General features: G+C 45.1%; 1 protein-coding gene across 4 annotated transcripts in view; it reads right to left on the reverse strand.

The window, feature by feature from the left end:
• dmxl2 (Dmx-like 2) overlaps window positions 1-14,200 on the reverse strand; it is a 39,323-nt gene extending 25,123 nt beyond the window's left edge. For all 4 annotated transcript variants that reach the window (XM_086225607.1, XM_086225599.1, XM_086225598.1 and 1 more), the window contains exons 1-15: window positions 13,804-14,200; window positions 8,089-8,214; window positions 6,972-7,043; window positions 6,781-6,859; window positions 6,465-6,609; window positions 5,998-6,064; window positions 4,107-4,279; window positions 3,238-3,418; window positions 2,392-2,572; window positions 1,978-2,196; window positions 1,618-1,889; window positions 1,018-1,287; window positions 603-832; window positions 252-454; window positions 20-141 (exon numbers count right to left, since the gene is read on the reverse strand). In XM_086225607.1, coding sequence (XP_086081733.1) covers window positions 20-141; window positions 252-454; window positions 603-832; window positions 1,018-1,287; window positions 1,618-1,889; window positions 1,978-2,196; window positions 2,392-2,572; window positions 3,238-3,418; window positions 4,107-4,279; window positions 5,998-6,064; window positions 6,465-6,609; window positions 6,781-6,859; window positions 6,972-7,043; window positions 8,089-8,214; window positions 13,804-13,890 — 2,427 coding nt within the window. In that variant the 5' untranslated portion in view covers window positions 13,891-14,200. The remainder of the gene's footprint in view (window positions 1-19; window positions 142-251; window positions 455-602; window positions 833-1,017; window positions 1,288-1,617; window positions 1,890-1,977; window positions 2,197-2,391; window positions 2,573-3,237; window positions 3,419-4,106; window positions 4,280-5,997; window positions 6,065-6,464; window positions 6,610-6,780; window positions 6,860-6,971; window positions 7,044-8,088; window positions 8,215-13,803) is intronic.
• Window positions 14,201-15,792: the final 1,592 nt, after the last annotated feature.

Genomic DNA, 15,792 nt, shown 5'->3' on the forward strand with positions numbered 1-15,792 from the left:
CGTGTGTGTGTTCACTCACAGAAGTTTCAGGATCTGACAGTTCATCAAGTAGTTTCCTTGCATCCACAACAGCTTGATAGAGACGCAGGTTTTTACCATCTGATGCCACAAAGCAGGCACTGGCACTGTTACAGTACGATCCTGAGAGACACAAGACAAGGTTTTAACTCATAACAAGACTATTCAGCTGCTGTCTTTAGTCAATAAGGTCATAATTCATAACTGCATTCAACATTTTGTCTTGTATTTACCAAGTACAGAGCTGGGTACAAGTGAAGGTAGCCAAGCAACATTGCTGAAGGCAGAAGTGTGCAGAGAGTTGATACGAGCCAATTCAGAGACCCCCCCAGTGCACGACAGGGGTCCAATGTGGTCCACTCTCCACAAGATCAGCTCACTGTAGATGGCGTTGGGGTCATGGAAGGTCCTTGTAGCTGCATTACGAAGCTGCTTCCTAGTCATGTAAAAATAACGTGTTGTCAAACTCATGCCTGATGAAAAAGACGCAAGATGCATTACTGAATTTACAATAAGGACTGTCCTTTTTACTTCCTGCTCACTGCGTGTCTTCACTGAGTGTCTGCTTATTCTGCCCTCCTTACCTGGGAAGTCCCTTGGGTAGGGGAAAGGAGGGAGGCTGCTCCCCTTCTAAGCTGCCAGGGGCCGAGGGAGGTGTGAGCAGGGCGTTATGGTGTGAGGAGGTGAGCAGCAGTGGCAGCACAGTGTGGCAGGCTTGGTCGTTCAGATGGAAGCGGTGGCCACAGTAGCGGAACTTGTGAGATACAGTCAATACATTGGAGAATGCAGAGCGCTCAGCAAATGTCACAGCCCACTGGAGACAGAAAAAGCGAACTGAGGTTCAGAGGAGGGAAGGATCAGTGAAGAAAAAGATACTGTGATTTCCTAATGGGATTTTGAGATTGAAATCAGGGTGAGATTGTCAGACAGGGTAAAAGGAAAGATTATCCTATGAAAACATGACTGCACTGGCCTTTGGCACAAAACATAGAACCTTACCTGGTTGAGAGATCCATCAACATGCTTAGAGACCATCATGACAGCAGGACTGATGCCAGGGTGCAGGTTGGAGGAGGGAGCCAGGGCTGGCGACCCCAGGCCAGCAGAGGCTGAGGCGGAATGAGAGACACGTTGCACTCCCCCTACCTGCTCGCCCACCCTGGAGCTTTCCCTCTCTGACAAAATGCAGGCGTACATCAGGATGTTTTTACTCAGGGAGTTGGCATCACCTGTGGGAAATGCCACTGGGATACGGGAGGAGAAGGATACCTGTGGAAGAGTTGGGGTTAAACCCTCCAGCTATTCAGTTCCAAACAGGTAATGATCTTATTCTGGTCCTAAAGAGACACCAGAAACGCTTGTAGCTGCACAAGTGGAGTAATCACAGTAGATCAGGTGAGTCTGCCACAACTAAGTTTTATGAAACCTCATAAAATAATAGAATGAACCTGCACTTCTCCCACTGTGTGTATGTGAGTGTGTGGTTAATCATTACATAGATAATTCTACAACAGGAATAATGATTTGGAAAAGTGTTTCTTGCTTAAAATTACAAGCTGGACATGAAAACCTTTTCTCTGTACTCAAATCTCTGCTCACCTGAACCTGCCTGAAGATACCCTGGTTGAATTCATCCAAGTACTTCACATGCCAAACTAGGAAAGAGCCATCTGCAGGGTGAATGGTAAACAGCATGTCAGGGCTCTTGTTCCACTCTGTGGTTAGAGTCTCCATCTTCCTCTCCAGCAGCATTGAGGGCAGAGGCATGCTGGAGCTGGATCCTGGAGAGGATGCTTTGGTGCTCCCCTGCTCCCCAGGCTCCCCCTCCTCTCCGTGCTCTGAGGATGCTTTGTCAGACATCTCTTCCAGGTCTAGAAAACCAGAGAAAAAAAAGGGGGGGCTTCATCAGACACACTAATGCGTTTGAGGAATGAACATTAGCCTGGTTGTGGGTCATACCAAAGTCAAACTTCATAGGGGATCCTTCAGGGTCCAGGGGGTCCTCCGTAGGGTGGTCCAGCTGCTGTTCAGAGAACTTACGAAGCTGAAGCATAAATAGGTCCATGGAGGAAGTGAAGCTGAGGTCCTTATTATTGAGCCAGTGAACTACGAAGCCTCCTCCACCGCTGCCGTCGTCTGGGTTGAACAGCGCGGCATCGGCCAGCACTGATGGGATGTCTGACAGGGGCGGGGAGGAGGAGATAGATGAATTCCAGAGAGCAACAGGGATCACAACTGCACAGACTGTTTGAACACTTATGAGTGCATTTGTTTACTGTTACTGCATAACACTGTTGTACCAAGTCCCACAGATTCTCATTGATCTGGGGTGAAGAAATGTAGAAACACTTGTGATCCAACAGGACACGATACCTGTGTTGGGGTTGATACTGGCTGAGATGTGGAAGTGACACAGGGCGTTGGCGTGATGAGTGATGTGACGATGAGTGTGTGTGTCCTGGGCGCCCAGCTGAGAGGGTAGCAGTTCGCTGTGAGCCACCAGAGCAGAGGACCGTCGTCTGCCCCGACGCAGATGCTTCAGGTGGTGGATTGACTGTTCAAACAAAGCCAAGGAATAAATAAAACCTAAACGCATTTTATAATGCACCAATTTTTCAAGTTTTACTGAAATTTTACAAACAGAACAGTGTAACTTTTTGTGCACCAGACAAGCCTCTTTTTCTTATCAATCCATTTGATCAGATTTGATCTTTGTTGTCGCCGCATGATCTGTCAAACCTACAGCTTGAAGTCTGATACCTGATTACTTGAGTCCCTGATAAACTGCCAGCCCCCATCAGGCGGGTCTTGACTCTCATAAACATGTCTTGGGATTGTGTTCTGACTTTGGGGCCGTCAGATGTTTCCTGTCATAGTTTCTAAGCACTTTGAAGGTCTGCCAAAGTTATACTCAGTTCTATTGCTGGTAAAAAGCCATAACATTGTAACCCAGCTACCCTATAAAAAAAAAAATAAAAAAAACTTGCAATATACATTGCACTTCAGTTCTTGGTCAAAAAAACAAACAAAAAAAAAAACTTATTTTTTTAAAAAAATCTTCTGGCAGTTAACAGCCTACCTTTGTACCATTTAAGACTATAGACTGGACTGAACTGCTTCAAATGCAATAAAACTGTAAACGCATGACAACTGGTGTACATTATGGATGATATATTTTCTTGTACAAGTTCTCCCTGGTAAGGTCTGGAGCTAGCTTACCTCCAGAGCGTGCTGAATCTTGTCCTTATTGCCTCCCAAGCCTGGTAGGCTGGAGCTGAAGGAGTGTGTGTTCTCAGATATCTGTCCCCCAAGCAAGCTATCTTCTGGGAGCAGAGTCTCGGACCACAGCCTACAAACACCATCCTCACAGGACGTCAGCAACACGTTGCACACAGAACCCCTACAGACACACCAAAGAATGCAACTCTATTACACAATCGGTAACAACTTCAGCTTTGATCGATCTGTTGTGTCTTTTTACCCTATTATGGATGAAGAAAGAGTTCAGTGACCTTACACACTCTGGATATATTGACTGACACAGCCCATGATTTATTTTCAGGAAGGAGGAAAAGTGGAAGTGAAGTATGGCAAGACTGAATCCCTTAGTCACTATGCTGAATAGGCAGCTTTGACTGGCTGCTCCAGAGACAAACACAATTTGCGGAACAACCTTGATAAGACACGAGGCAGCTGAACCTGTAGTCAGCCACAGGCAACCTGGTGTGTCGGGTTGCAAAATCAAGTGATTTACAAGTCAGCAAAACCACTATTTTCCTAGAAATGTGAAAGATTGTGTTCATGTGTGGAACTTTGTTGCAGTGGCAAGCCTGGTTCTCAAATGCTGTATTCTTCATGTCATGTGACCCAAAAGATGGATTCCACAGGCGAATCATCATGAAAATTAAAAATTCCTTGTGCAACTGTATTTGGGCTGATGCAGCTTTATCAATTGAGCACAGATGTTGGGTCATCAGAAGATTTTTACCATCCCCATCATTTACTGATGGGATGAGAAACAGGCCGAGCAACGGTTGTGTGGGCGATGCCAAGGTTGTGTTTTAGTGATTGTGTGAACACATTCTTACTTGGGCATGTACTTGCTGGTCTTCCTCCAGGACATACCAGTGACTGAGCGAGGGTGAGCCAGGTACACAAAGGAGAAGTGAACAGCGAGAGGTTTTTTATCAGAGGGGTCCTGGACTACCACTGCAGAGCGCCACCCAGTGGTGGGGTACCACACCTTGAGTAAACAGTCATCCTGCACACAAAAACAGGCAAACACGAGACAACTACATGATCCTAAATCACAAAAACCCAATGTTGTGTTATTTCTGGGGCACAGTCACTAGGGTACGAGATGTTGACAGAATGATGATGTAATGTGACACAGTAGTACACTTTTTTTTTACTGTGCATTTTATTATAATTTCACAAAAAAGCATAGAGCATCACATGAACTTAATATGTTTTTTGAATCTATAGTGCGCCGTTTCTCAAATAAATGAACGTCCTTTACGTTCAAGCCCTTGCCTCGACATCGCACAACACTCATCGGTAAATCTCAGCATTTCACATAGATACCAGGGATGCAACGCAATCGTCAATTTCAAGGTATCACAGTGACAGAAGTGTCAAAATATTGTCATGGGTATTCCGCGATTTCTAAAGATAGACCCAGCAAAAACAGTATTTTTTCCTTGCGCAGTGGAACAGAGCCGAGTGAAGTGGGAAACTGCGTGTCCATCATCCTTTGCACTCCACTCTTAGTAGCATAGCCAAACAAGAGAGATGCTGCGAGTGGAGTCGCAGACCAGAGTGGCAAAGTTTTTGAAGCTGCGGATGCTCCAGCGAGTTTACAAACTGACGAGTGGAAACCTGTTGACACACCAACACTATACCGACACTGCCGGACCTTCCTGACAGGGAAGTGACATGAGGAGCCGCTCAGCAAATCATCGCCTCAAAAGATTCCCAAAGATGCAAGGATGGACAACAATGGTTTTTGGGGGCTAGTAAACACGCTGGAGTCTTGGTGTAAAAGCCTTTGTGATCCTATGACTGCAGGTGCGGTCATCTAATTTTATAAAAGGACTTTTAGGTCTTTCTGTCCCTTTTCCTTTATGCTGTAATTTTGATTACAGTGTTTGTAAAATTCAATCTTAATCATCGTTTAGCCTTAAACACACCTATGGCACTTTTTCCATCTATTGTTCATTCAAAATCATGGCATTGATTCATAAATGCCAGTGGTATCCTTTTTACTTTTATTTTTTTTTATAATACCACAATCAGTATTGTAACCTGGAACTGATTCTGAGGTATTACCATACTGTGAAAGTGTGATATTGTTAAACTCCTGCTAGACTGAATTGGAGTATGCAGCAAAATTCCTGAGCAGCCAGGAGGAGGCACACTGCGCATGGCCTTTGGACACAGCGTGGTTGCTTTCAGTTAGCCCTCTGGTAGCCTGTGTGGATGTGGATTAGCAAAGTCATTGTGCGACTCACGAGATTTCCCAAAATAATATCAGACCAAGTCGATAAAATCCTCAAAGGAAAAAGCAACATTTTGCGCGGTTTGTGTAACACGTAGAGGAATTTACTCGCCGTTAACAGGTGAAATAGTAACTGTGGAGGAGGCCAGGACGACATCTTCTGGTTAGCCCTCAGCTAGCTTGACTATAGATAAATGATTCATTGTGCCACTCTTATAAATGTCCCAAATGTTATTTGCTAAATGGATCAAACTGTGAAAGTGACAGGAGTCATTTTGCAGGGGTTGTGTGATGCTCAATCCAATCTATGAACTGTTTTTACAGCCACAACAGTAACAAACAGGCTACAGCAAAGCCTATGATGTTCTGCACTACAATTTTAATCACACGAACACTGGAGAATACTGCAGACAAGCCATGTACACAGTATGAGAACTGTCGTCAAAACTGCTGCAACCCTAATGGTTACAGGAAACATTTACCTTCCCAACTGTTGCAAAGTACTCCCCGTCAGGAGACCACTTGGCGATGTGAACAGATGCAGCGGTCCTGAGATACAAGCACAAACAATGATGTCAGCTATATGCACTTCTCTCAGGAAACTCCCTGTGGAAGGAAAACGCCCACTTATCTCCCCTGTCAGCTGTCAGCCTGTATGTGTGGTTTCTTTTTATTGAGGGTCGCAACTAATTTCAAAGATTTCACTTCCTTTATCTTGAGAGACAATAACTAGTGTGGTATTACACACCTGTGTCTCTTTATACATGGCTGCCTACACATCTGGAAAAGTGGTGAATTAGTAAAGACTATTTATTTAATGGCTGATAATTTCAGTTGTAAAAACAGGCAAAGACTAAAAAGATTCCAGCTGTATCGAAATTTTATTTTCATTTCAGTTGTACTGCTGAGCAAACATTACTTCCCTGAATCATAGCTTTTCTAGACGTACTTGCACTGCCAGACACAGTTCCAGTCATTGAGGACAGGGTGTGGCTTGTCCTCGGTCATCTGTCCGTCCTCCTCCTCTATGAGGGTGTCGGCCAGCGGTGGAGCCCACAGCTGGAGCCGCTCAGTTGCTGCTAGGATACGGTTCCCTGAAGACACAAAGTACCGTGTTACTTACCTCACATCCCACATGGACTGCAGCAGGGCGCGTGCACACCGGGGCGCCTACATAATACACATGTTTTTCCAGACAAACCCCGGAGGGTTGAGGGTGAGAGCTGTGTATGGAGTGGATTCATCTTACAAAAACACATTCATACCTTGCGGGTCCCAGGCCAGGTTGTAGGTGATGGCATCAAGGAAGAACTGCCCTGTCTTTTGCCACTGATAGTTAAGCTGCTGTTAGTTGGAGAGCGACAAACGCCATGTTACTGGCCTACTAGCATGACTCATCCCATTAGATATTGATTCAACAGCTAGTAATATATAGAACACTTGCGTTCATGCTCACCTTGTGGCGTTTGTTTGGGTTGGTAGAGAGCGGCTCAAAGATGCAGACTGTGTTTCCATAGGACGCAGCAATCTACACAAGAAAAATTCAGAGTTTTTCTCACGTTCCACTGATAATTTGTAAAACGGGTTGAAGAGAAGGCCGTCCTACCAGGACATGTCCACACTCCCGCTCATTATTTGCCTTTTCTGAAAAGGCAAGTGTTGTCCCATTTTTTTGTTCACCAGTTACCTCCCATAACGGTAGGTTATCATGTACAGTAGAGACGGAGACAGCTGAGAGAATGCAGACAGCGTGGAAATGGGTCAGTAACTTTCCAGAAGCCAACATTCTCCAGTTTCCCCAGGGTGCCTGACGGGCTTAGGTGCAGAGGGTGCAGCGGAAGCTCATGTGGTTTTGGGTTTTGGGGTCCACAAAATGGCTGGATGATTGAATGGTGGCAATTATTTTATTTTATTTTTTTGTAATTTTCCATTCATAGTTTAACTATCCGCCACCTCCTGAACTCAAGCCGATAAATCATTTTACTCTGTGGTATTTCACGCGTTCTTGTTACACCGATTCCCAGCAACTCTTTGATTAAATAGGAGAGTGGTTAAACCACACCTGAGTTGCCTTTGTTGGTTCCTGTCATATCGATTGGCAGACATTAGGGAAGCAACGGTCCAGCCAGCCCGCGGTTTTTATAATGGCTTTGGATCACAGCCGCTGTTTGGTTTGTACAGCATATCAAGGAGAAAAAAATGCAGTTCATTTTTCCAACTGTAAACTTTGGGTTTTGTACTGAATGGCTCAGTTTTTCATGGTCCAGTTCTGCATCTCCTGTAAACTTAAATCATATTTAAGAATGAGTCCAAACCTCTGTGCACTGGTGCGCTCTGATCTTTTAGTATCTAAATATTTATTTATGTTAAACACACCTATCTGGCGATTTGGAGGTTTACAAACAGCTGTTCAGTGGCAGCACACGTGTGCAAAGACAGCAAACCGATGCATTCAGTTCTTTCGGCTCCTTGTTTCATTTCACGTTCCATTTTGATCGAGACAAATATCTACGGGCTACACACACATAAAAACTGCGTGTGGGAATGCGTCTGAGTGTGCAATCGACACTTACCCTGCCAAGCAGGTGGGAGCACTCCACACAGCCCACCTGTATGTTCCCATTCTGAGCTCCAGGGATAATCTGCACACAGTCAAAGTCGCTCGCCAAGATCACAACATCACATCCTGAGCCATAAGCCTGACAAAGAAATAAGCACAAGACTCAGATCAGATCAAGCCAGAAGAAACAAGTACGACCACCAACACCGAAAATGATCATCACAGCTATGAAATGCGTTCCCGTTGGATTTAGTCCAAAATCTAGACAGTGGAACCACTGACCCATTTACTAATTAACTACGTCTAATTTTCAGTTAGGCATATTTGATGGATGCAGTTTCTTCTCTCTTTCCTGACAGAGTTGTTCTGATAACGTTCCCCTTAAATTTGATGCAAACTCATCACTATTTGAAGTACAAAGAAATATAAATACTGACACCAAGATATTGATAATTGCAGATGATGACGCTTTAACATGATTGGGTTTCAGATGGATTACACAAAGCTACCATTTGATTCTCATGAAAATTAGGAGACTGCTTTGGGCTGAGGAACAGGAGCAATAATAAAAGCAGAATGGTGATTCGTGATGCATACATACACACACACACACACAAACACACACACACACACACTGTCCAAGAAATACACAGCATTACTTGTCACTGAATGCCAACGTTAAATGCTTCATGGGCAGTCTAGTGTTAAGATTTGGATTATGGACAGCGAGGTAAGCTGATCCAGTGATTGGCAGCCATGTGTAGAATGGTAGCAGCAGCAGCAGCAGCAGCACCTGGGAAACAGGCAAGCTGACCTCAGAGCAGCTGTAAAGTCAGAATGGCGACTTGTGTCTTTCATTATTCAGGAGAACAGGAGAGAGGCTGGGAGCCACTGGGTCACACAACAGAGCAACATTACAGCCACCGGTAGAATATAAACTGGTTGGGATGAAAAGTTCTAGTCATGACAGTCTCTGCAGGGTTGTGTCCATGTGTATGAGAGAGGCTGGAGGAGAGACACATGATGAGACGCAGGCTGTGCTTTACTATTACTGCAGCATTTGCTCCTGCACATTACAGCTGGAATTAAAAGCAGTCACCGTCACGCGCTGTCTAGGCCTGCTCTGCACCCTTGTAGCATGTGCACGTGCGAGCGTGCACACACACACTGTCCAGAGTCCATTTTGCTCTGGGAGCAAGGTAATTTGTTCCTGGTGGGGCCTTCAGCCTGGCAGCTGAGCATGAGTGTCTCTACCTTCAACAGGACGACCTATCATCACATCTTTGTTCTTTTTGCTTATGTGTGGCCTTTCATTATCCATGTGCACACGCACAAATACACACACGCAACCAGTAAATAAGGTGCTAAGGGAAGGTTATACAAAGAGGGGTGACTCATGGAACATGATCTGGATATGTGACTTCATTATAAAAGATATACCTGTATAAAGTAAGCTGTAAGAACGATTAGTCTCCATTGACAATTAACTACATTTTTGATCTTGTAAACATCCAATACTTTTTACTGGAAAATTGCTTCAATCGTAATCCCTGGGATGCAAGTAATGCTCAAAAAGATCTTGTGCTTCTCCGGGAAGCTGACAGAGTACTGTATGCTAACCAATACGTCAGTGGAGAGTTGGTTTAGTTCAAACTCATAAAACAGGAAACTCCTCGACACCTGTTCCAGCCGATGTACGGTCTATAGCTGGCCGTCAGGATTTCCATTTGACTCAACAACAGACGGAATGAGGAGGCTAGTGACTCGGGCTGAATCCATCCAAGAATCTGTGGCTTTTAGATCTTTTGACATTTACAGCAGCAGCAAAGTTTCCCCCCAGTTAGACGTGACAGCTGCTTACTTGAAGAATGTTGCCATCTTTAGATCTCAAACACATTAAGGGGCAGCGTGGCTCGGAGGTTGAGCGGCCGTCTAGCAATGGAAGGGTCGCTGGTTTGGTCCTCACTTCCCCCGGTGACCACGTTGAAGTGTCCTTGAGCAAGATACTGAACCCCTAATTGCTCCTGATGTCCCTGAGATGGACTGGTGACCCGCCCCCCCCGCAACCCTTAAGCAGCGTAGAAAATGGATGGATGGATGTAACACATTAACGTTCACCGAGCAATGGCTTCCAGGAACACAACTGTATTAGTGTAGTGTCAACGGGACATTTGTCATCTTTTCCTCAAATTCACTTTTACCAGGTGCTTTGTTGGAAGAATGTTACTGAAATGTTTCCGTTAGCTGGAGAGTTGCTTGAACAGCTGCTCTACTGTCTAATGCCTCAACAGCTCGGAGGGAATCACTGAGGCGGGCTGGTTCGTGGTATCATCACGACAAGGCTCATCTAAGTCCATTTCTACTCTGCTGGTGGAGGGCATCATAATCCTCGTGGCATTTCCACATTAGCGGTGATGAGAGTAGCTACAGAAACGCATCCGCATCTCTGCTTGTTATGTGCCTCTTGAGTGCTGCTCTGCATAAAGGCAAAACTATGGGGCTGAACTGCAGCTGCTCCCCAGAACAAATGTGTTTCAGGAGGAAAGTGTGAATGCAGTCGTGCTGTGGTAATGAAAGCAGATAAGAGGAAGACAGTGACGGATCACTTCTGCATTTATTGCATCAAATGCCACATGCTCCTCCTGCCCAACGCAATCACGCAAGCATGCACCAACACCACAGATGCTACCATGTTTAACATTCTCATGCCTGGGTAAGCTGGCGGACTGCAGCCAAAAGCAATGGCAAAAATATTCAAAAACATAGATTCATGTATTCTAACCTGTAGTAACATGGCCTCTGTGTCAGTGTCTGTGAGGCAGTGACCCCCAGCACAGCTGCGACTGCCCAGCTCTGTACTTTGACCCCGTCCTTACAGTCGTAAGCTATAGTTCTCATTCGCTGCAGGGTGACTGCAGTGAAAGCGTGGGCATTAGCACCCACATGACACCTGGCCACTGCTCCATTCTGTCTGTGGCTGCAAACATTTGTACATGTTTTCATGTAAACTGCAAAAAGATGATGTGACCACAACCTTTTATGGGGCACATGTCTTCTTCTTTTCTTTTCTTTTTTTTGTAATCAGAATTTTCTGCTTTTCCTCTCTCTTGTTTCCCCAATTTGTTTATGGGCAATTTGACCTGAAGTCCAAGCTGTCCTGGTCATTGTTTTGTAACTCCAGTCCCTCTGCCGCGCTAGGACTACATGCTTGCTCTATCACATGTGCCACATCTGTTCCTCTGATGGCATCTTGTTACCCGTGGGGATGGACTGCGTGGGAGTATCACACCCTCCCCCGTCTTCCCCCTTTCGTACCAGGTGCTCAGACTGACCAGAGGAGGCTCAAGTGCAGTGACTGCCTGGTCCCTTCATCCAATCTTTGTACCATTAGTTTCACTGTTACCACCATTGGCTGAATTTGCTGCCACTGTGCAAATACTAACCTATTTAAAGGCATCATTTACAGTTTCTGTCATTATTGGCTCAATTCATTGGAGCTCTAACAAAGCAGGTTCTGGTAGCTTATGTAGCGTAGCTCTGGCCTCATGCATGTGTGTGTGCTTCTACATGTGTGTCAGGGTCTGGCCCAGGAGCCCTTGGGGTTAGTATGAGTGTAAATGCACTGGACGTGATGTCTGGTGTTCTTCAAATACCCTCTCAGACACATACACAAAGACCAGGCACAGGAACAGAGGCCTTAGGTTCTGAACTAACTATGCCCCATGTTTCTGAGCAGATATGACCCCAGGTAGAACGCCTGGCCGCCTGTTCCCATTCAGACTGCCTGGATCTGGGGTCGTTGTGAGGGGAAAGGATGACAGCTTCTCCCTATAGTTGTTTCAGAGATGAATCAGAGTGTGAATCACCCCCACAATATCCTGACTGACAGAATTGGAAATAAAAGGGCGTGTGGTCCAGAAAACACGACAATACAAACCGTATAGTATTTCTCAAGAAGGCAGCGTGAACAGACCGAGCAGAGCAAGCCTAAAGCTTAGGATAAATAATTACTGTCCTGACTGTGTCTCTGCTGTTAGGGGACCAAACTGCGTGGCAGCATAGATTGCGGTCTTATTACGAATGTGGCTTGTTCCATGTGAGATGCAGGAAGTGACCAGATCACCACCACCGAGTACAAATTGTCACCAGAATGAAATTAGGTTTACAATTCTGCTCCTCTTGCAACAACTGTGCAGTTGCCTGGTTTATAATGAATACTGTTAGCTTCATATAACTGGAAACGGACTATCCCTTTATGCATTCAAATTTTAAACTTTGCCAATAGAAAACACTAATAAATATAAAGTCAGCAAGAATGTTTTCATGCAGTCAAATGTTGCAGGGAGCACTCAGTCTTACTGCTGTCATTTTATGGATCAAAGGACTGAATTGCACATTTACGAAGCACTTTACAGGATTACATATTCGTATATATCACATACTGTGATATTATTTGTAAACCATACTGGCCAGGTTCATCAGAAATAGTTCATAGTAAAACCAAACCAAAAGCGCTCATGGACAACAGCACATAGTTGTGTATTTTCAGAGGTCTTCCATGTGAAATATTACAAAGGACCTTCCAGCTATCAGTAAATATCTAATCCCAGGTAACCCTGACTGTCCTGACCATATACCACTGGACTCTGACTTACCTTCAACTCACCCAAACGAAGCCTGAGACCCAAGAACATGTATAATCTAAGCTCATGTCTGCCTTGCCAAAAAAAAAAAAAAAAAAAAAGCCTGATATCATAGGCCCTCTCCATGCCTTTCAAACACGATATTAAATGGGCTTCTGGGTCCTGTCAGCTTGAGTCACGAAGAGAAATCCTGGGAAGTTGCCAGACCCTCAGACCAATAATATTTATAGACCAGAGTTCAATTAGACTCTCAGAATCTGGTTGGATCTGCATGTGTACCTGAAATCTGCACGCCTGACATGAGACTCCCTCTGTCCGTGGATAGTGGTTCAACGTCGCAAATGAGACAAATGGAGACAAATGTAAAACGAAGTGTACTCTCTCTCATAATCATCCAATTCAAAATGACGCATTGTTACTTGGAGCACGCTGTCATCCAGCCCTCTAGCACATGTATCCATATATGGCTGTCTACGTCACGGCTGGCGCAGCTGATGCTGGGAGGACAGCGAGCTAATGATCCGTGAGCAGGATTTAACGCCAAATGGTTGCAAGCTCGGGCAGTTCTGCGACCAGATATAATAACGTATGTTTGCTACAGCACAGTGCTGCACAAATATATAACTTAGTTCACACGCGATGCAAAATTTCAGCCACATCGTAAAATGTTTCCCAAATGTGTTGGGGATGCGCAAAGGGATTCCCTTGCAGTAACTCTAAAATTTGACAAGACGCAGCTTAAGGTCATTTTAGCGGCTAACGTTTACCATCTTTCAACCAATCGCGATATGGTGTGTGCATGTATTGCTGTTGGGTACTGACTGGGGGATATGTAGCAATGTCTGACCGACGGTCATGGTGGGGGCTGGGGGGCTCACGGCGAGGTTGCGTGGGGTAGACCAGACCCCCTATTTATGAGCCTCTCGGTGCGGCACTCCGGCTAGCTCACTACCTGGCCACCCAGTGCTCCAGCTAACTAGCCAGCCCGTACACCGCTAATACAAGGCTAGCTACTCAGCTAGCTACAGAGTCGCTAGCTTCAATGAGTGTCCTCTTCGGCAAATAACATCAAAATAAAAGCTCACCGTAAACGGAATGTCATTCACGCTTCCCACCGAGTAGCAGCAATCTCCGGGGTTCACGGCTCCCGTCAGCACCTGATGCAGATGCATTTTCCTTGTATTTTAGCAGCAGATGGCTCCTTTTTTAATTATTTATAACGAGTCCACCCTTTCGGTTTCTCCATCTAGCAACGGCAGGGAATTCCATCAGTAACGCAAACGCTATCCTCGGCCCTGTGACGTCGTCTTCCTCCACAAACAGTGGGCTTGCGGGGTTTTATTTTCGAGCCGTGTGGATGTGGGTTCCCCCGGCCCTGACATCTATCTAAAAGTGCAAAACCGGCCGTCCGTCGCCCCTCGCTGTCAACACCATTCCTGGGATAATCGTGAAAGCCGAGCCAGCAGGACCTCTGCAGCGAATCTGACATGCGCGCTCACCTGACATGCGCGCTCACGACGTTGCCCAGGCACGACTGAACGGCCATAGATCTGTGTAACCTAGAAAAGAAACCGCCCGCTCCTTAATTATACTGGTTTGTAACTTATAATTACATTTAAGAGATAAACTAACGAAAGCCGTGTTTATCACATAATTACTGCTCTGTAAAATGACTCGCCTTTCTGTTGTCACGATGAGCGTCTGTCCCTCTTTGGAGACACCGTACATTTATTCTGTTACAGCTGCTCTATGTTAGTAGTGCGCAGCCTGTAGTGCCAGCACCCCTCGAAGTCAATTGATCATAAAAATATGGGGTTCAGGGTAAAATGCAACTGATTGGCTAATATTTTATGACACGTTGAAAGAGCCGAGATGACCATGAAACAACATGTAGCAGGACTACAACGGCGGAGCTGCTTTCGCCTCCCTCTTCCTGTTCACCTGTACGTTTATACATCCAACATATCTGTGTAATTGTTGTTTGCTGCTGAACAGTGTGGCATCACCCACTTTGACCATGAGCAAAAAAATCTGAGTCACACAGTTACAATTAATCAATTGATTTGATTAGCCAATCAACAGAGAAATGCTAAATAGTGTTTGCTAAATGATTGATTAGGAAAAAATAAGCAATTTGAAACCTTATAGCTGACCGTTTGTAATATGAAACCCAAAGAACCCTCAAGAAGATATAATCTACCAATGAGTAGTCTAGATTATGTCAGGCACGTCTTCTGCATTAGGAACTCTAACATATATTGCGAGATACTGTCACAAATATGCACTGTGTGACATTTGACCTGTGCTTAGCTAAGGCCCATTGTCTCCCATCTCCTTATCTACCCTCCCTCACTACACTGATGAGATTTAATGAACCAAATCACTGTAATAACCCTCTGACACATCCATGGTCACAATCTTGCCTTTATTGTTGCTAGAATGAATGATAAGGATCTATAGCAGCACACAACTAGCCGTCATATCTTTTGCCTAGTCATTTAAACCATACTGACATCATCAGAAGGGACCTGCCTGCCTGCCTGCCTGCCTGCCTGCCTGCCTGCCGGCCTGCCACCACAACACACAGAAAGGCAGAGCAGAGAACTGCAAAGGCTCAGAGAGAGAAGGCACACACCCCATATATCATCTTCTTTATGATCTTTATGTATCATTTGGCAATGACTGTTGTTCTGTAATAAACAGACCTCATGACTGATGAGTAGAAGTGGCCAATACAGCACAGGAAGTCATAGCTCAGATAAACTTTACAGCTTGCAACCAGGATGTGACTGCCCAATAAGTCATTATGCAGTGATGACAACACAATATTATACAACCAAGAGAAGTGTTTTGAAAAGCTGGCAAACCTTGACAAAAATCAGCAATCTTCTTTGTCTTTGGATTACTTTAAAGGGCAGGTTGCTGTGTGGGTATGTGGCTGAGACTGCGAGTGCATCTGTTGCAGCTGAAGTCGAGGCAGGCGAAAACATAATAAAGCTCCTGTAATATCTTTAATATTTCCATGGCTTGTGTACCCGACACCTTTTATCAGCCCGGACAAAATATTTAGGAGA

The sequence above is a fragment of the Aulostomus chinensis genome, chromosome 2, assembly GCF_037954235.1.
Source record: "Aulostomus chinensis isolate RoL2024-O1b breed Wild chromosome 2, RoL_Achi_v1.0, whole genome shotgun sequence".
Lineage (NCBI taxonomy): Eukaryota > Metazoa > Chordata > Actinopteri > Syngnathiformes > Aulostomidae > Aulostomus > Aulostomus chinensis.